The following is a 21,202-nucleotide window of genomic DNA, read 5'->3' as shown; positions in this document are numbered from 1 at the left end:
TTTCATAGATAAATAAAACATCCCCTGCTTAGACTTCTTTTTTGTGTGTGTGTGTCAGGAGTCGCTCCTGTTGTGAGAGAATTGGCCGTCTGCAAGGACGTTGCCCAGGGGACGCCCGGATGTTTTGATGTTTTTATCATCCTTGTGGGAGGCTTCTCTCATGTCCCCGCATGAGGAGCTGGAGCTGATAGAGGGAGCTCATCCGCCTCTCCCCGGATTCGAACCTGCAACCTGTCGGTCTTCAGTCCTGCCGGCACAGGGCTTTAACCCACTGCGCCACCGGAGGCTCTTTTGCTTAGAAACTAATATCCTATTTAAACAAAAACACCTGTAATATGAAACTGATGCCCATTGCAAAAACAGTAGATGATGAATTTTAAAGAGCATTGTCTCAGTCTTAAGAAAAGCCTTCAGAATTATGACATTTTGTATTTCATTTCAGGTGCTGGGCTGGATCCGAAATGGGGAGTCTATGCTAAATGCAGGACTCATCACCGCTAGCTCACTGCAGGAAGCTGAGCAGCTGCAACGTGAACACGAACAGTTCCAGCATGCAATAGAGGTAAATTTGTTTTTGGCTATTTTGGTGGACTTCACATAGAATAGGCAGCCTTTTGACACAGATAATGAGCAGCAATTTGGTTTGCATTTAGGAGTTTAATAGTCACACTGCTTTGATGTAGTTATCTAAATGTGTTTACTTTGACAATTTGGAATTAGAAAGGGATGCTGAGTGGTCTCAGAGTCCAGATGTTCTGAATGATTTTTATGTGTCTGCTACTGGTGACATTATACATGGAGGTGTAATAGAAGTCTGTTGCGCAAAACATGTTTTAGCCAAAGCCCATTCAAAAGACACATAGGCATGAGGAAAAAAGAACAGAAAAAACTTTATCTTATCAGCAGAGGCATAAACTTGCAATGTTGCATACAAAATCAAACAGTGCAACAAACTTATATAGTCCTTGTCAGTAACACAGAATAAGGCTTCTTCATCTTCATTCAAATGAGGGAGCAAAACATAAACCTTGAGTAAATAGCTATTCCACCATAGCAAAGAGCATCACTGTTAGGACATAGCAGCATTACAGCATATTGCTTCTCATCAGAGTAGCATATTGTGTATTCTAAAATCCATACATTTTAGAATTATACCCCACCAAGTGTAGCCCAAACATGCTGGCTGACCTACATTACCAGCTGTACATAATAATTAACACACACTTGATCCTGCTATGACTTACTGTAATATAGGACTTCTGGTGAATGTGGGCTAGTAAAAATGATTATAACATATTTGTCAACAAGTGACAGCTTGCTCTGAAGGACTTCTTGTATCTGACCAACATCATGTTCATGACTTACATAAAATCCTGTTTTGTATGTGGTCGACAGGGCCATTCATCCCGTTGCACTCCACCCAAAACCTCCTGCTAGAATTGCTTCTATTGCTTACTGGTGGCATTGGGAGGAAAGGAAGAGCAATTCAGATTGTGAAGATATAGCTGCTCTGGGCTTCTAGGAGGAGGAAAATGATCACACTTATTTCTTTCTCCCTTGATCCACTGAATCCAGCTGCTTCTCCGTAGTCTCAATTGTGTCACTTCTCCACGAATTAGTAACAACATCAATAAGTAAAAGCAAGGGCTTGGCAATGAGATAATATGAAATACGACTTGCAGAGCTATGCACTGTTGTAGATTCATGACCACTAATGCAAACATATGATAAAAGAAGAAACAAAGAGGGCAATAGATAGATAGGAAAGTTAACAGAAATGTTACTCTACTACATTACAAAGCTTTTTCAAAAATACTTCTGTTAATTATGTATGTGTTGAAAAGGGGACATTTGTTATAGCTTCAAATGTACATTGCATTGCTAACCTTACTTGGAGGAAGGTTTTATGAGGCTAACATAAACAAAACATCAATGCAATTGCATTTTATTGTGGAAAAGGTACTTTTCATTCCAATTTAATTTTAAAAAAACATATTTAACATTTCACCATCTCACTAGTTTTGATTCACGCCATAATTCTGCATGCAAAAGATCCAGCTTTAATTGTTTTTGGAAAATTCGGTCCATTGGTTTCGGTGGGGAAACTAGCAGAATTTGTGAAATAAAAGATGGGATAAGGAAGATAAAAGTGATAATAAAAGAACTCTTTTCTGCCCAAGGCAAGTGTGAACGTTACAATTGGCCACCTTGAATGGCCTTTCAACTTCAAATTACAGTAAATAAAGACAGTAAATAAAGACCAGCCCTCAGAAAATGGAAATTTCAGACAAGAATCAATCAGGGCCAGCTAACACCTCCCAACAAAGGGTTCCCCTAGGCAGGAAGCAGCCAGGCTTTGAAGCTGAGTGGCCATTCAGTGCTAATCAAGGTAGCCAATTGCAACATTCACACTTGCCTAAGGCAGAAATAAGCTCTTTCTCCCACCCTGGACATTCCACAGATATATAAACCCCACTTCTAATAGACCTCACAACCTTTGAGGGTGCCTGCCACAGATGTGGGAGAAATGTCAGGAGAGAATGCTTCTGGGACATAGCCACACAGCCTGGAAAACTTGCAGCAACCCAATGTTTCTGGCTACAAAAGCCTTTGACATGTTTTCAAGTTATTTCTTCAGAACTTATTTTTAAAGGCAATTTTAAAGCATTTTAGAGGAATTTGTTAGAATTGTATGCTGCTGTTGTATCAGTCTAAAGTTTGCATCCCAAGGAAAAATAATGAGCAGCTCAACAAGTTACCTTTTTTTGCATGTGGACTTGTTCTTTCATTCCACTATGTAACAAAATTTGATTTTTTTTTCTTTTCCTGGTTTGAAAGTGTTATTCCTGGTTAATTGTGTGTTACTCTGAAAGTTATTGTTATACTCTAAAAACTTTGTTTTTGTGGCTGCCACAAACTAGGTTGAGTTGATTGAGACTCAGTGAGATATTCAGAGAAAAAACCATAGTAAAATGTGCTACAAAGACAAAGTTTTCGCAGTTTAATAACCTTCCCCCATGTTTTTAATGATAGAACCAATTAGGAAATGACATTTATAACCCAGGAACAAAAATCATGTTACATAATACTATAATCCCTGGTCACTTATTGAGCAAGTGTAGTCAATACAGTTGCGCTCTATCTTCTCTAAAACACATTTGGGTTGTACTGAAACCAGTGATGTAGAATAAATGTCCTCCTAGTGTAAGTATTAAGGCCGAATGCTTTTAATGAAGCTGGAAATAAAATCCTTTGCTTTGTTCGTTGGGAAGCTTTTTATTTTCAGAAATCCGTGGTGCTTCTGCGAATGCCTTCTGTTCAACTGTCGTTCTGTGGAGTTTTCTGTTTTCCCTTTCTGTTGTTCACAGTTTGCAGTGTGTGTGTCCTCACTCTTGACAGCTTTGGTAACTTTTCTGTATGACATTCTTTCCCTGTAGATATTTGTCCTTGTAGGGAAATAAATGTGTAGTCGTTTTAATTGGGGCACTTTGCTAGACTGTGATAGAGTTGGATATACACCCGTTATATTTAAGGATTCCAGAGCAAAGTTGGGTTTCAACCCTGAATATTTGATTTGTCCTCCTTCACACGCACACACACACACACACACATTCCAGGACATCCTTAAGCAAGATCTCCTTGTGGTTACACTGACTTGTATTTAAAGCACTGAAAACCCAAACATCATAGGGATCCACATAGCTGCCCTTTCTGACCACCGTTCTTAAAGAAGACTTTCAGACAGTCCCTATATCCCAGGATCTGTTCCAAGATTTTCTGTTTATCTCAGAATATCTGATAGTGTGGATTCATACAATCCAGTTTAAAGCAGAAAACCTGGGATCAATGCGTTGTCGAAGGCTTTCAAGCCCGGAATCACTGGATTGCTGAGGTTTCTGGGCTGTATGGCCATATTCCAAAAGCTATTCTCTCCTGATGTTTTGCCAACAAAGGATTCTCCCAGGCAGCAACCAGCCCAGCATTGAACCTGTCTGGCCATTCAAAGCTAATCAAGGTGGCCAATTGCAACATTTACACCTGCCTCAAGTAGACAGTCTTTTCTCCCACCCTGGACATTCCACATATATATAAACCTCACTTGTCCTAGTTTCCAACAGATCCATCAACCTCTGAGGATGCCTGCCATAGATGTGAGCGAAACATCAGGAGAGAATGCTTCTGGAACATGGCCAGACAGCCTTGGAAGCTCACAGAAAACCAACCTGGGATCATATCCTGGGTTATAGGGCCTGTATGGAAGGACCCTAAATGGCTTCTTCTTGTGGTTGTGAGCCGATTGCTTATAAATACTGACCTAGCCTACACCCTTGTTATGAGTGTCATAAGAAAATATATCAGTGCACATTTTCAGCTTGTTTGATCTCTTTAGCTTTTACTTGTAATCTCAAGGTCCACCAAGCAGATCTGAGTGCAAATTATATATAGTGAAAGACTTATAAACTCTGAAATTTGTGGTCAGTACCAAACATAAAAATATCAACATCTTTTGGAGCTCAAATCTAATGTTGGTATTCTCTGTCCCAGCTTTTATCACAGCATAGGGATAATTTTTGTTGTTTTTAAATAAAGATCCTCAACAAATTATCCAGTGATCTGCTAAGATATCCTTTTCTGCTCCCTGGATGCTCTGGTATGGTGTGCAGGGATCACTAACAACATATGAAACTTCATATTTTAAAAGAAAGAAATGCTGTATTAGCAGAAACAACACACTGGTGGTGGAGACAGTGCAACACTGTAGAAGCCCCACTATGCGTACCTTTGTTTGGACGTTTATAGTGGCCTACACCTTTCCCAGGTAGATTTGGAGCCCTCCAAAAGTCATGTGACTGTTTGAATGTACTTGCACAAGAACATTTGAACATGCTTGCACAAGCATGTTCAAACAGTATAAGCATATGCAAACGGTCACATGACAGTCATGGTAGCACATACAATGGCTGTCATGTTGGATGATAAGTACAAGTTAGAAAGCTGGTGTTCCCAATCTTGAAGAGGTAGTTTGATCTGGGACCTTGATGCTGGCACACTATAACATCTCTTCTTGTCTGTTGTTGTTGAGATAGTATGCAGGGTCATACTACTACTACTACTACTACTACTACTAATAATAATAATAATAATAATAATAATAAAAACTGCAAAGACTCTGGCACAAGCCAGTAAAGGTGGTCCCAGTGGTAATTGGCACACTAGGTGCAGTGCCTAAAGACCCTGGCCAGCACTTAAAAACAATTGGTGCTAACAAAATTACCATCTGTCAGCTGTTAAATGCCACCCTGCTTAGAATCATAGAATCAATACTTGGATCTGCATACATTATTTGCCCCTACGTAACATAGCCCTAGACACTTGGGAAATGTCCGACGTGTGATCGAATACAAAAGCTACCATAGTGATCGTGTTTGCTGTGTACTAATCTTGTTGTGTATCAAATAACAACAACAACAACTTATTTATATTCCTTCCTTCTCCCCGAGGAGACTCAGAGCAGATTACAGCATATAAACAGACACAGGCAAACATTCAGTGTTTGTTACAATCAGACTCCCAGTACAGGGGAGTCTGTTAATAAATTGAGTTAAAGAATGTGTAATCCTAAAGGGAACCTAGACCTGGAATCCTTAATTATAGTCCGGTTTGGTGCTAAGTTCTGTTTTGTAGGGCTTGCCTTCTCCCACTGCTATATTGCTTCAGCTGTGTGTAGAATAGATCTAGATTATTTAAAGGACTAACACATGACTCTTATTTGGGGATGGGGATTTAGTCTGTCTTCACCACAATATTATGGACATTTTCAGCTGCCAAGGCACCCCAGATAGTTAGCCATTCACAGAAATGGAGTTAGAAAGAAGAAAGCTTGCTATTGCTCTTACCCTCTTTGTTGTTTAAGATAGACAGGCAATTGGGAATTAGGTAGCTCATTGTTTACGTTGCTATCTATAGAGACAATATTTGAAATGCAAGCCTGTACTCGCTGACATAGAACTGCATCTCAGCACCAGGGCCAGTTCTGCCTAGATGTGTTGCATTGTGTTTGGAATGTTCTGAAAGGAGTTTGAGAAAATTCACAACAATATTTTCCATCAGAAAACATTGCAGAAGAGTGCCATCAGCTATGCAACTTCATCAGAGGATCCTCATGGATGAGTAGTAAATAGTAACAATCTCTGCTGTTAAGTAAATGTTACAATCTACATTGCAGACTGATATATACTCAGCTGGAGGCAGGGGACGAGAAGAAGATTCCTGCCCCAAAGGTCTTACAATAGAGTGCAGAAAGTATACATAGCAAGGGACTGTTGTGTGGAAATTCAGTTCCACACATTCAGGCTGGGAAGCAAGATTGAGAGGCTAAACAGAGGAAGTTTGGTCATTGAGCAGGATCTCAGTTTTTTTGTCATTGTGGTTGGGGGACACATATTTTAATTACCATTTGTAAACAATACATTGGGTTGATGTGAGTTTTTCAGGCTGTATGACCATGTTCCAGCAGCATTCTATCCTAACATTTCACCTGCATCTGTGGCTGGCATCTTCAGAGGAACACCTTTTCACCCAACACCACACAATAAGATAATCCAACAAGTAAATGTTTATTAATAAATATGTATAAAAGGAAAAAGGCAAGTCAAAAAAGAAGCAGCAAAAGTACAAAAAGTAATTCCCAGCTAGATCAAGAGTTCAACAGCTTTTGAACCAAGGCATCAAAAAGCAACCCACAGAGACTTGAATTAATACATAGCAAAAGAATCCTCAAGCAGGATATTGTTCAAAAGTTACATCCATAAACATGAAAACGGGAACACAAAAAAGGTAAAACGTCCAATAACATGAAGTCATAAACAGAAATCAAACCAAGAATCTTGAAATATAGGAACCAGGAACTTAGGATTAGAAACCAGGAGCTATTTCCCCTTTTTACAACATTGTTCCTACTAAAGGCCTGAGAGCCCAGAAACCACTTAAAAGGCCTCAGTCCCTCCCATGACATTACTTTGCACACACCTGCTTTTTCTCTCCTTATCTCTAACCCTCTGAGAAAAATGAGTTTGTCTTTGTTTTGCATTCTACCTCCGAATTTCAAGGTGATTTGATCTGGAAAAACCTTCATCTCCCACATTCTCCTTCGAAGGCCACTCTGGCCTGTTCTCCTGGGAACTGATCTCATTTTCTCCCGTTGCTTTGGAATGGCCTGGAGATTCCCAAACATCTCTCTCCAGGCCCCTGCAATCTTCCACAGACTCCTCAGACACTATAGGTTGCAACCCATCATCCTTTTCCTCATCTTCTTTGCACTCAGAAAGCTTATCCAATGCCCGGCAGGCTACAACAGAACCTCTGACGATGCCAGATACAGAAGCAGGTGTAACGTTAGGATAGAATGCTGTTGCGCAGCAAGCAGATCTTAGCCATGTTTCATGCACAAGACTCGCAGACAAGAGTAGAAATGAACAAAAATATTTACTCTTAATAGCAAAGATGAAATACAAACTTGCAATGCTGCAAACAAAAAACAAACAGTGCAAGAAACTTACATAGCCTTTGTAAGTAACACAAAATAAGGCATCTTTATCAAGTCAAATGAGAAAGCAAACATAAACCTTGAGCAAGCAGCTATTCTACCATAGCCTCCTTTAGAGTGGCATAACGACTTCTCCAACCTGCTCCTCAGAGCAGAGCCGTTGAGCATAGATCTCCTCAGAGAAGAAGCTCTCCAGAACTGTATTCTAAAAACCCATTGTCAAGTTGCCAGGGCTCTGCCTTATTTAGGAAGAGATTAACCAAACTCCCAGTTTTATCAAACAGTTTAATTAAAACAGCACTTACTTGCTGCTGTTTTAATAGACCAAAATATAAAACATAAAGATAGCACTCAGCCACAGAATAAACAAAAACTGATAGCAAAAACAACTCCATGGTCAAAAGGGTCTAGTCCAGTGGTCAAACACTGAGAGTTCAATAAACAAAGTCCAGAGATCAAGAGTCTATACCGTAGTCAAAAGCCAGTCCAAAGGTTCAAGATTCCAGGGTTCCAAGATTACAGGAGACAGGTCAGGATACCAAAAATCCAACAGACCTGGGGGGAAAACCAGCAGTATCCACCACCAAAATACAACAAACACTTTTCTCCCAAAGATCAGTCCCAAGGTTAGCTCCTTACATTCAGTAACACCCAGCTGCAACCCATCTCCTGCACACCTCCACCTCTAATTGCTTTCACTCATGAACTCCCACTTACAGATCACCAAACGCCCTAGAACTAATACTCACATTAACCCTTCCATCACCAACCACCATCAACTGCAGACCCTATGACACCCATACAGTTATACCCTATCGGGTGTGGTCCAAGATTGCTGGTTGACCTACATTACCAGCTGCACATAATAATTACTATCATAAGGTTTTTCTTCAACACACACACATACACACACGGTCCTGCTACAACTTACTGTAACTGCTGGAATATGGCCATACAGCCTGAAAAACGCACAGCAACCCAGTGATTCTGGCTAGGAAAGCCTTCGACAATACATTACACAATACATTGTTGGTCTGTGTTTCTTCAAAAATATCCATAATGGTAAGGAATAAGGATCCCAAAGGCCAATTCTATGATTGTAGAATGTTACGGTGCTGACTTTCCCCTCCTCCTGAACTCATTTCCTTTATTCAAAACTGGTAGGTTGAACCAAGCAGGCAGTGCAATGACACAGGCAATTTGTGTGGTTTGTGAAACTAGTTGTGATGTGATTGCAGTTTTATTGCTCAAATAATGTTGCCCTTTTTCTTTTATATACAAAAGAAAAAGAAAGCAAGGGGCTGATGATAAACTGAAAACATTCTGAGTGGATTTGTCAAGTAATGGGCATGTTCTATTTCCATTTGATCAGAAAACACACCAGAGTGCACTGCAGGTGCAGCAGAAAGCCGAGGCGATGCTGCAGGCTAATCACTACGACATGGATATGATCAGGGACTGTGCCGAGAAGGTGGCCTCCCATTGGCAGCAACTGATGCTCAAGATGGAAGACCGACTCAAGCTTGTGAACGCCTCTGTGGCCTTTTATAAAACATCGGAGCAGGTAGGAGGGAACAGTACTTTGCGGAGCGATTTATCGAGCCAGAGAGAATAGCTACTGATAAACTGTTTTCAGAGGTGGTTTTGTAGTAGATTAGTTTTAAAGCCCGATTCATTGGGCTCGGTTTAATAAGGGAAAGTAATTCCATTTTATAGACTTGGATCATTTGCTTTATTTTGTATGCTGCCATCCGACATTGCACAGCTACTTAAAAGCTGACAAATGTGTTTGTATAAGTAGCTTCAGAGCTTCCTAAACACTGTTATTCTGTAAGGTGAGCGCAGTTTGTTTTTGTATGAAACATAATACACAGTTTTCTAAAGAGCGGTTGCATTTCATGGAGTAGATGCTCAGAAACCTGAATGCCTGCTTTCTACTACTCTCATTTGGTGAGTTCTTGCTCCCATAAAAGTCTGATATTTCACATTTTTGCTACATCTCAAAGCAGCAGCCCATAGACTTCTTCCCCATCTCCACAAGTAATGCTAACATATACATTCTGAAGAACTGGAATCTCCCTGTAAGGAGCATAGCAACCAATGGAGTGGCGTGAGCGAAGGAAAACATATTACGTTGACCTCCCATCATGTGCTTTATAGCATGTAGGGCAGAGGTTCTCAACCTGAGGTCCCCAGATGTTTTTGGCCTACAACTCCCATAAATCCCAGCCAGTTTACCAGCTGTTAGGATTTCTGGGAGTTGAAGGCCAAAAACATCTGGGGACCCCAGGTTGAGAACCACTGATGTAGGGGGTTTGGTCTATGATTTCCACAAGCACCAACCCAGAATGGCAGTTGTAGTCCTGTTCATTTTTGCCTTTTTTTGTTGGAATCCACCCTGAGCCCTTATGGGGAGAGCGGGCAGAATATAAATAAAGATTATTATTATTATTATTATTATTATTATTATTATTATTATTCTCAAAAATAGTGTAGGAATTGGGGTGTTGTATTATATTTTAGTGGATGAGGAAGAAGACATGCAAGGCTTTAAATTTCAGTGGCAACCAGCCTCTAACTAAACAGCTAAAGAGAAGTTTTCATTTGTACCATGAAGTATTGACAGTACAAGCAGTCCCCAAGTTACAAACATCCGACTTACAAATGATTCATAGTTATAAAAGGGTGGTGAGATAACAGGAAGTGAAAGAAATCTACCTGTTGGAAGGGAAATCCACACCTGAAAGAGTTATCATGTAGAAGAAGTGTCTCCACTGAAGCTTTAGCACTAATCCTTGTTTCCACAACAAGGCAAATTTTTAAGAATTCAACTATCACAAGGACAGAAAGTGAGATGACATTCTCTGAACAGGGGCGCATACAGCAAAAAACACTACAGGGCTACCCAAAGCATTTGTGTATATGTGTGTGTGTATCTATATAAATAAAAATGTAATGTTCATTTGTGGGATTAACATAACTCAAAAACAACTGAATGAATTGACACCAAATTTGGACACAATACACCTATCAGGCCAACTAGTGACCATCACTCATAAAAACACTGAAAAACACAGCAGAAGAGACTTTAAAAGCCAAAAAGTGCAAAACCACATATATACACATATACACAAATATATACATACACATATATACACATACAAAACACATATACACAGACTGGGCCACAGCATTGTGTGGCAGGGGATGGCTTGTGTGTGTGTGTGTGTGTGTGTGTGTTGTTCCGACGTGCAAACAAATTCAACTTAAGAACAAACCTACGGAACCTATATTGTTCATAACTTGGGGACTGACTATAATTTCAGCTTGGAGCAATCAAAGTGTGTCAATGTTAAAAAAAATGTGTTTGCTCATGTTCTCAGAGACATCTTATGACACCTGTAGCATCCACTGACTTTATCCAAACTAAGCTGTGGTAAGGAGGTGTCTTCTCCTTTATTGGGGTGAGTGGGCAAAGGAGTTCCTGGTATCAAATCTGAAGTATTGACCCAGACTGAACTTTAAGGAAGTCATCAAATCAAGTTGCAGACAAGAGGCAAATATACACTGTTTTAATGCTGACAGCTCAGTGCACATCCTTCAGTGGAAACACTTAACTCTCTTTCCTATTATTGGCTGATAGGTATGCAGCGTTCTGGAAAGCCTGGAACAAGAATACAAGCGGGAAGAAGACTGGTGTGGAGGAGCTGACAAGCTGGGTCCCAACTCGGAAACGGACCATGTGACTCCTATGATTAGCAAACACCTTGAACAGAAAGAGGCCTTCCTGAAGGTAACTGTGATGGGTTTCTAGCGGAATGCTTTGCTTATCAGGCTTGGTCTGAAATCTTCCAAAAATGGAATGAACAACAAAGATACACCAGTCTTTCACACAAGGACTGTTTTGCTAAGTGACCGATTCCTGCACAAGAATCCTTGTACCAAATAGTTTTTGATGGGCATGAGTGTAGTTATGTATACAGAATGGCAGATATCATTTTCTGTATATAGGTACCAAATGTTTCTGGGGATAATACCAACTACACTTTGTGACTGTGAGATAGATAGATAGATAGATAGATAGATAGATAGATAGATAGATAGATAGATAGATAGATAGATAGATAGATAGATTTTCTTGTATAAATACAGTATAGATAGATATCTTGTATAAATATAGATAGATATAAAGAGAAAGGACCGAGAAACAGAATAAAAGAGAATGGAAAAAAAATGATTAGCAGATGCAAAAGAGAGATACAATATCATATAATTCAATGATTTGTAATCTCTACTCCTCCAGATGTTTTGGACTTTCAGTTCCCAGAAGTCTCCATTGCTTTGGACAATCATCAGGGATTTTGAGTGCTGAAGTCCAAAATACCTCGGACATAGAATTTGGAAAACACTGATATAAGTGAGAAAAAGGTAAAGGTTTCCCCTGACATTAGGTCTAGTCATGTCCGACTCTGGGGGTTGGTGCTCATCTCCATTTCTAAACTGAAGAGCCAGTGTTGTCCGTATACACCTCCTAGGTCATGTGACCAGCATGACTGCATGGATCTCCGTTACCTTTCCACAGAAGCAGTACCTATTGATCTACTCACATTTCCATATTTTCAAACGGCTCAGTTGCCAGCAGCTGGGGCTAACAGCGGGAGTTCACCCCGTTCCCAGGATTTGAACCACCAACCTTTCAGTCAGCAAGTTCAGCAGCTCAGTGGTTAAACCCGCTGCACAACATTATGATAGTTGTGCAGATAGTTCTGCAGAAGCAGTTTTATTTGTTTGTTTATTTATTTATTTATTTATTTATGTACAGTATTTATATTCCGCCCTTCTCACCCCGCAGGGGACTCAGGGCGGAGTACAATGTACATATACATGGCAAACATTCAATGCCATAGACACACAACATATATAGACAGACACACAGAGGCTATTTAACATTCAGCTTTTTTTTCACGAGGGTATTCTGGCCATCAGGGGAGCTGTCACTTCACCTACTGATGAAGTACTTCCTCATTCTTTGCATGCTTGCTGGAGATTTTTATGGCTTTGTAAATTAGCCTCCCCACATAAGCAGCACCTAAAGTTCCTACTTGACAGATGCAACTGTCTTTTGGGCTGTAAAGGTCGACAGCAAGCTACACAAATTGTTTGGAAGCTCACTCTGACACAGGCTGGCTTCGAACACATGACCTTTTGGTCAGTAGTGATCTTAATGCAGCTGACTCCCAGCCAGCTGCACCAAAGTCCTGGTGCCCTTTATGATAAGGTTCACTTACCCCACCTATATTAAAAGTATTAAAAGTCCTACTATAGTTTCTTGTGAAATTATTTAGGATGTGGGTGGGTGGAAAGAACAAATGCAGAAGGCTCAATGCACAAACAGAATCTGCTCATATTTTGCTATATGTAACTCGACGTCTTCATTCCTTGAGTATTATTTCCACAGCAAAGTTTGGAAAGCTGAGGGAAGATGCTTTGGTAAGACAAATAGCAAAAAAAGAGCAGGTTGTGGTTTCTTAGAATAGCAACTAAAAACTGTCAGATCTAGACAATTAGCTAATTGGAGCAGAAGGCAGAAAAAGTGAGGAAAGCACTAGAAGTTCAGGCTGCTTGATGGTACAAATAACATGAAAGCAAGTCCACTTTTATAATTTCTTGATAGTGCTATAGGAGATCCTGCTTGCCAAAACTGCAAAGACTCATGTGTCGCCTTAAAGATTAACCAGTGTATTATGTCATCGCATTTGGTGGATTAGAGTAACCTTCATTTATAAATAACACTGATCAAGTAGGGAGTTCAGCCGCTTCAGCTTCCACCACTATTTTGTCATTGTTCAATTAGTCTTCCTACTAGAAGTTGTTTTTGCTTGGGAAGACTATTTTGTTTAGGCAGAAACGGAAATGAAGTGCTACAGATACCTGAAAGGAATCTTTGGTAAACATGTTGGAACTGGTAAGAAAATATTGTGGTGACTGCATAATGCTTAGTGTATAGTATAGGAGATTATTACTTAGGCTGTCTCTCTACGTTAAAGGGAGTAGGAAGGAAGCCTTCAAGCAGTACTTTGCATGCTGTTTTTTGCATGCTCTTGCTTTTCAATTTGACACTTAACATTAAAAAGTGAAACCCCCCACTGTGCTACTCAATTGCATGCTTGGGATTTTAGTCTATTCACACTCCTGGAGTTTACTTAGATCAGGGGTCCACAAACATTTTAAACAGAGGGCCAGGTCACAGTCCCTCAAACTGTTGGAGAGCCAGATTATAATTTGAAAAAAAATGAATGGCTTCCTATGCACACTGCACATATCTTATTTGTAGTGCAAAAATATTTAAAAATACAATAATTAAAATGAAGAACAATTTTAACAAATATAAGCTTATTAGTATTTCAGTGGGAAGTGTGAGCCTGCTTTTGGCTGATTAGATAGCATTGTTGTTGTTGTTGTTGTTGTGTGCTTTCAAGTCGCTTCAGACTTAGGTTGACCCTGAGTGAGGGCCAGGTAAATGACCTTGGAGTGCCGGATCCGGCCCGCGGGCCTTAGTTTGAGGACCCCTGACTTAGATAATAGATCACCTTCTTGTTCCTGAGAAGCAGTGTTGGAAGTAAATGACACGCTTATACTATATTGCCAGGTTATTTATTCATCTTCATAGCCAAGCTTAGTTTTGCTTCTTTTCTCTTCTTTTTCTATTTCTGCTTTGTCTCTCTACCTGCTGAATTCTAAATTTCCACAGCTAGCATAAATGCCATTTAAAACTTGGGCCAATTAAGTGATTTTTGGTTTTGCCTGGAGTGCATATGTTCTCCAGCAATGATGTGCCTGCTAGGTAATTTGCGAATTATAGATGCTAGGAGATATGTAATAAGCCAGGGCAGCTCCTTGCATCAAACAACCATTTCCCTATTAGGGATAAGAGAAAAACACAGCATGGAAACATGTATGTGAAGCTTTATAAAAGGATTTAGTCTATTTCACTTCTTGAAAGCTGAATACTGATGTGTTGAAAATACGACCAACCACTGTCTCTGTGAGTGGGATAATGTTTTCCCTGGTATTGTGTTAACATGATGGGTGGCATTCTTCAGTTCTATTCTGAAGAACCTATCTATAGAAGCTCTCCTTATAAGATGTAAGATATTTTCATTTAATTGGGTAGGTTGTGACATCTAGTGGTGCTCTTCCCCTTTCATGCCGTTGGAGAAAACTCAACATTTTTGATGGCAGAACATAATGGATTATATTGGATGAAGTTAGGAACTGGCATCAACAGTGCTGCAGAACCTTGTTCTGATACCTGTGAACTTTTCTTCCTGTTCATAGACTACATATATAGATAACATTTGAGCTACTAGCTATTTGCTTTGCCTGAAGATGACAGATTAAGTTAGCTTCATTTTGCTCATGTTTGTATTGATGTCTTTCTCTGTTCTCTTTCAGGCTTGCACGCTAGCTAGGAGAAACGCTGATGTGTTCCTGAAATACCTGCACAGGAATAGTGTAAACATGCCAGGAATGGTGACTCACATCAAAGCCCCTGAACAGCAGGTCAAAAGTAAGCACGATCGATTCACTACAGGTTGATTTGAATATGGTTCAACAGCAATATGATTTTTGGGTTTCTTCTTTGTGTGTAATACAAGAAGGACATGAAGAAAAGTTGAAAATCTCTTACATACCATCTGTGAATGTTGTTTGGACACTGGAAGCCATTCAAAGTGCAGTGGGGGTGTGTTACTTGCACTGCGTGCAAACTATGGCATTGTTGAGAGACAATAGTAGTGCTAAGAAATATTTCAAGACTAGATATTTTATTAAATCACAAATGCAAGTGCATTCTAATTATGTTTATTCTGGTAATACATTGGCACAATTTACACAGATTTTTGAAAAACCGTTATTTTTAAAAAAACTATACATACAATATTTTTAAAATATTTTATATATTGTCTTATATTGTTTGGATGTGTTATTAATAGTTTATGCCATTTTATATTATTGCACTTATTGTACTATTTATGTTGTAAGGTGCTCCAAGTCCCCTGGGAAGAGGGGGCAGGATATAAATAAAATTATTATTATTATTATTATTATTATTATTATTATTAAAAACTAAAAACAGCATAACATCTTGCATGCCTTCAGGTCATTCCTAATTTATGGTAACACTAAGGCGAACATATCGCGGGGGTTTCTTGGCAAGATTTGTCTCAAAGGAATTTACCTTTGTCTTCCTCTGAGATTGAAAAGGTGTGACTTGCCCACTGACACCTTGTGGGTTTTCATAGTTGAATGGGAATGTGAACCATCTTCCTAGGTCGTAATCCACCACACTGCTCTCTGCTTTAATATAGCTATAAACTAACATAAATTAGTCATAAACTGTGACAGCCCAGAATGGCTATAGTTCATATTTAGAAAGCAACGTGCAGGAACAAATTGACTGCCATGTATTGCTTTGGGTACGAGCCATGTAAATATTTAATGCATGTTATTCAGAATTTGTATGGCTAGAACAGTGCTTCCCAACCTTTGGTCCTCTGGGTTTTTTGGACTTCAACTCCCAGAAAACCCAGCTAGCTTACCAGCTGTTAGGAATCTTGGGAGTTGAAGTCCAAAACACCAGGAGGAACAAAGGTTGAAAACCACTGGGCTAGAATAATACGAAAGATTTGGTGGAATGTGTACATGTCATCTGTCATTGTTACTTGTTCGTAACTGTTGCTGATCATTCTCTCCATTTCCTATGTTAATTTATCTGAATAGTCTGTCAGAGAAGTGGATGTGATAATCCTTACTCAGATGTTTTAAGAACCAAATACTATATATACTCGACTATAAGCCTAGTTTCTTTAGCCTTGTTTAAAGGTATTATTATTTTTATTGCATTTATTATTCTACTCTATTATTATTACCTTTATATTATTTTACTCTTATTATTATTTTTATTACGTTTACATTATTTTATTTTATTATTATTATTACATTTATTATTTTTCTCTGTTATTGTTATTATTACATTTCTGTTATTTTACTCTATTATTATTGGTATTGCATTAATTACTCTCTTTATTAAGATTGGAAAGATATGTAAGTACATTTACATTGAAGGTTAGAATAATGGTTTAATCAGAGCTGGACATCTTATCTTAAATTACAGTTTTATGTAAATATTCAAAAACATTTAACCTACATTTATGCCTCCATTAATGTAATTTTATTGGTGGTTATTATTATTATTATTATTATTATTATTATTCAAATTTGCCCGTAGCCGCTGCATTTCCCACGCTCAGCTTATAGTTGAGTCAATATATTTTTTCCAGTTTTTGTGATAAAATTAGATGCTTTGGCTTATATTTGGGTCAGCTTATACTTGAGTGTATACGGTACTGTAGATTAAATGTGTGAGTCAGGAGTATACTAGACCTTCTCTCAGTATGTTGATCTTTATATGTTAATTCTAACTTTTTCCAGTGGAGAGCTTTCCCAATGCATTGAGGTTTCTTGGAACACTATCATTTGTTTCGATCATGTAGATTGCCTCCACACTTTTCTGGAAATCACCCTCCAGATTTGGATCAGGAGAGAAATGACAGACAGGGATAGCATTTTTACGTTTTAGAATGCAAGAGAAATGTTGCCCTTATCTCAGCCAAGTTAGCTGATTTGTTCTCTTTATGATCTGGCAGATATCCTCAACGAACTCTTCCAGAGGGAAAACCGTGTGTTGCACTACTGGACAATGAGGAAAAGACGCCTTGACCAATGTCAGCAGTATGTGGTCTTTGAACGAAGTGCCAAGCAGGTCAGAGTCTGTATTTTAAACAGTCTCTTCCTTCTCATATATTTTGGAGTGAAATACACATATCTACTTACAAGTCTTCTCCCAACAGGCAACCAAGAAGCAAATAACAGTATAGCTTTTTTATTCTTATAAGCTGTGCTTTTTTTAAAAAAAAGAGGAAACCTTTGTTGCTCTTCTCCATTACGTTAACACTCAGTTCATCTCTGTGTTTTTAACCTTTCTATTCCTTTGGTGCCCCAAGGAGTTTCAGTCCAAATAATGTTACTTGCAAGATCATGCTGTGTGAAATATTGAACTTATTAATACATTCACTAGTTGAAACAACTTGCTTTTAAAATGAAATTGGCTGAGTAGTTCAATAGGATGAAGATAAGGAAAAAATCATGCCTGAGTTTCATATATCCAGGTCAGCTTTTCAGGAACCCTGTTTCCGGCTCTTCTGTGATATTTTGAGAATTACAAGTCATGTGAAATGCAGGCAAGTGTCCTATGAAAACAAATAAACAGCAGAAATACAACATTATTGGATCTCCATCATTTTCATATAACTGTGAAAGCATTGTAGGCCAGAGCTGGGGAATATAAAATGGGGGACAATGCCTGGCTCGAGAGCAGTATGTGTGAAAAAGATCTTAGAGTCCTCGTGGACAACAAGTTAAACATGAGCCAACAATGTGATGTGGCAGCAAAAAAAGCCAATGGGATTTTGGCCTGCATCAATAGGAGCATAGTGTCTAGATCTAGGGAAGTAATGCTACCCCTCTATTCCGCTTTGGTTAGACCACACCTGGAATATTGTGTCCAATTCTGGGCACCACAATTCAAGAGAGATATTGACAAGCTGGAATGTGTCCAGAGGAAGGTGACTAAAATGATCAAGGGTCTGGAGAACAAGCCCTATGAGGAACAGCTTAAGGAGCTGGGCATGTTTAGCCTGAAGAAGAGAAGGCTGAGAGGAGATATGATAGCCATGTATAAATATGTGAGAGGAAGCCACAGGGAGGAGGGAGCAAGCTTGTTTTCTGCTTCCTTGGAGACTAGGACGCGGAACAATGGCTTCAAACTACAAGAGAGGAGATTCCATCTGAACACGAGGAAGAACTTCCTGACTGTGAGAGCCGTTCAGCAGTGGAACTCTCTGCCTCAGAGTGTGGTGGAGGATCCTTCTTTGGAAGCTTTTAAACAGAGGCTGGATGGCCATCTGTCAGGGGTGATTTGAATGCAACATTCCTGCTTCTTGGCAGAGGGTTGGACTGGATGGCCCATGAGGTCTCTTCCAACTCTTTGATTCTATTATTCTATGATTCTATGAATGTGTGATGCTCCAGTTCCTTTCAACCCCTGCAGGCATGACCTGTGGTGATGGGAGTTCTCCTTCATTAACATCGGCAGAGTTTCCAATCATTCGCAGTGGTTCCCAACCTTTGGGCCTCCAGGTGTTTTGGACTTCAATTCCCAGAAATCCCAGCCAGCTTACTAACTGTTAGGAACTGTGAGAGCTGAAGTCCAAAACACCTGGAGGCCCAAAGGTTGGATACCACTGCATAATGACTTATGTATACAGACCTTCTCTCTGTATATTGGTCTTTATATGTTAATTCTAACTTTTTGCAGTGGAGAGCCCAAAGGTTGGGAACCACTGCATTGTGTCATCAGTTGGGGACCCCTCCCCCCAGCACCATCTGACACTGGGCAGAGTGAAGAAGGGGGAGGCAGGGGACAGTTCCATCTTGTCTCCTGTGCTATGCTGAAAATATAATAGAATACAATGTAATATATTGTATATACCTATAATATTTATAATATTATAGTGTAGTACAATATAATACTACTCATAATGATAATACGATATTATTATAATAATATAATAATATATATAATGGTATAGTACAATATAGTAATATATAATACTGATATTATACTATGCTAATAATATAATATATTGTATGTATTCATATATATCTTGTAAGCCACTCTGAGTCCCCTTCGGGGTGAGAAGGGTGGCATATAAATGTCGGAAATAAATAAATAATAAATAATGCATGACTGTGGGTTCTTGGCCCCAGAGCTATGTGGATTGTTTAATACAATTGATTAATACAATTGTTAGAAACTGAAGGGTTGAACTACATATTTAAGGGTTCAGTAGAAAGAAGAAATGGAAAGCATAAAAGATTTCTGACAATTATGGCAATTGTTGTTGATTAAGGACTACACTAATAATGTGAGCTGTGAAGTCTTACAATACATGAGACATCAAGCCCAGAATGGAGACTGAGCTAGGCTATGATAGCATATAATGTGCTCCATTTGTGGTAGCAGAACATTTTCGCAAACATGTATATATCAGGAAGGAGGATGAAAGAAGGTCAGTGTGTGAGAAGGACCTAGTGACCATGAGTGGAACAGGGCTTGGTCCAACCACTAAACCAGCTTATTTCAGTTTTTTAAATATCCTGGATAGACCATTGAAATGAATTCCAGGTCTTAAGAAATCCCTACATAAAAATGATTATATATACAGCTTTAAAAAACCTTTCTCAGCCATTCTTCTGTGGAACTCCCATAGAATCCTAGAGTTCCAGAACTCTGATGGATGAACTGTATGTCTTGGGCTGGGGACTGCTCTAAAGGTTGGATGAAGTGACTGCCAATCACACTAGTCTTCTGTGTCTCAATAAAGCAGCCAACCAAACTGCAGGGTTCTATGAGGCAACAATGAGGCAGATACAATAGGCAGAGAAAAGAGGAAAAGGCAAGGAGAAATAGAGAGGCAAGTGAGGTCACTAGAATTAATGGCAAGATGCCATGCTGATTGGTAGCTAGGTAGGAAAAGTATTGTATATGCGAGAATGTATCTGTATGTTGACTAGTATCTTCTAGAACCAAATCTGGAACTTTAATACTCTTTTGTGGTATGTTTGTAGAGATACCTGAAGATTGCTAGAGATCACAAGAGGGTACCTTGTTTGGAAGCTCTTGTTGTTCAAATACATAGTGAAATAACAATGTTATATAATTGTCAATGGATATATTTTGGCTTTTCTGGAAAAAAAATAGATATTTTTAAGTGGTGGTGAGATAGTCGAGGACACAGGATGTGGTCTAGGCCCCTTCTACACTGCTATGTAATCCAGATTAACAAAGCAGATAATACACATTATCTGCTTTGAACTGGATTATATGAGAGTACACTGCCATATATTCCAGTTCAAAGCAGGTAATCTGGATTTTATATGGCAGTGTAGAATGGTCCCTAAAATAGGGAATTCCTCTGCATGGCATGTCCAGTTAACCCCCTCCACACACACTTTTCACTGGCAGGTTACAACCTTTTTATTTAAGCAAGCATTCATTGTTTGTTATGTTCTTCAATGTATTTTTAAAACTGTTTTTAACAGAACTGATGCTTAATGGCAGTTTAACATTTGTACATTATATTTTAGATAAACATTTTACCTTAATTTTGTTATCTGCCTTGGGTCCCTTGATACGAGAAAGACAAGGATATAAATTGAATGGATGAATATGATAGCTTTAATATAGCTTTAATAGCTCATTCCATATGCTCTGGACATTCGGGAAAACAGTAGAAGACCAAAATAGTTAAATATGCAAACTGAGAAAAGAGAGCATCTGAGGTAAATAAAACAGTCCTTTCCAAGCAATAACAGTTGAAAAGGAGAATATTTTTAAACCCCACTTACTTTAAATGAGGTCAGATCTTTTTTATATTTTCTCATTTGTCTGATTCTTTGGATAATAAGCCATAATTCATTGAGCTGCTGAGACAGATCAGTCCAAAAGCTGCTGATCTATTCTCAGTGCACTCC

The 21,202-nt window shown here is 39.0% G+C and overlaps 1 protein-coding gene across 5 annotated transcripts in view; it reads left to right on the top strand.

The window, feature by feature from the left end:
• TRIO (trio Rho guanine nucleotide exchange factor) overlaps positions 1-21,202 on the top strand; it is a 373,539-nt gene that overhangs the window by 210,409 nt on the left and 141,928 nt on the right. For all 5 annotated transcript variants that reach the window (XM_060774659.2, XM_067467537.1, XM_067467536.1 and 2 more), the window contains exons 16-20: positions 443-562; positions 8,919-9,110; positions 11,190-11,339; positions 15,002-15,116; positions 17,254-17,369. In XM_060774659.2, coding sequence (XP_060630642.2) covers positions 443-562; positions 8,919-9,110; positions 11,190-11,339; positions 15,002-15,116; positions 17,254-17,369 — 693 coding nt within the window. The remainder of the gene's footprint in view (positions 1-442; positions 563-8,918; positions 9,111-11,189; positions 11,340-15,001; positions 15,117-17,253; positions 17,370-21,202) is intronic.

The sequence above is a fragment of the Anolis sagrei genome, chromosome 4, assembly GCF_037176765.1.
Source record: "Anolis sagrei isolate rAnoSag1 chromosome 4, rAnoSag1.mat, whole genome shotgun sequence".
Lineage (NCBI taxonomy): Eukaryota > Metazoa > Chordata > Lepidosauria > Squamata > Dactyloidae > Anolis > Anolis sagrei.
The sequence above is the reverse complement of the archived record's forward strand: the minus strand, read 5'-3'. Positions and strand labels throughout refer to the sequence as shown.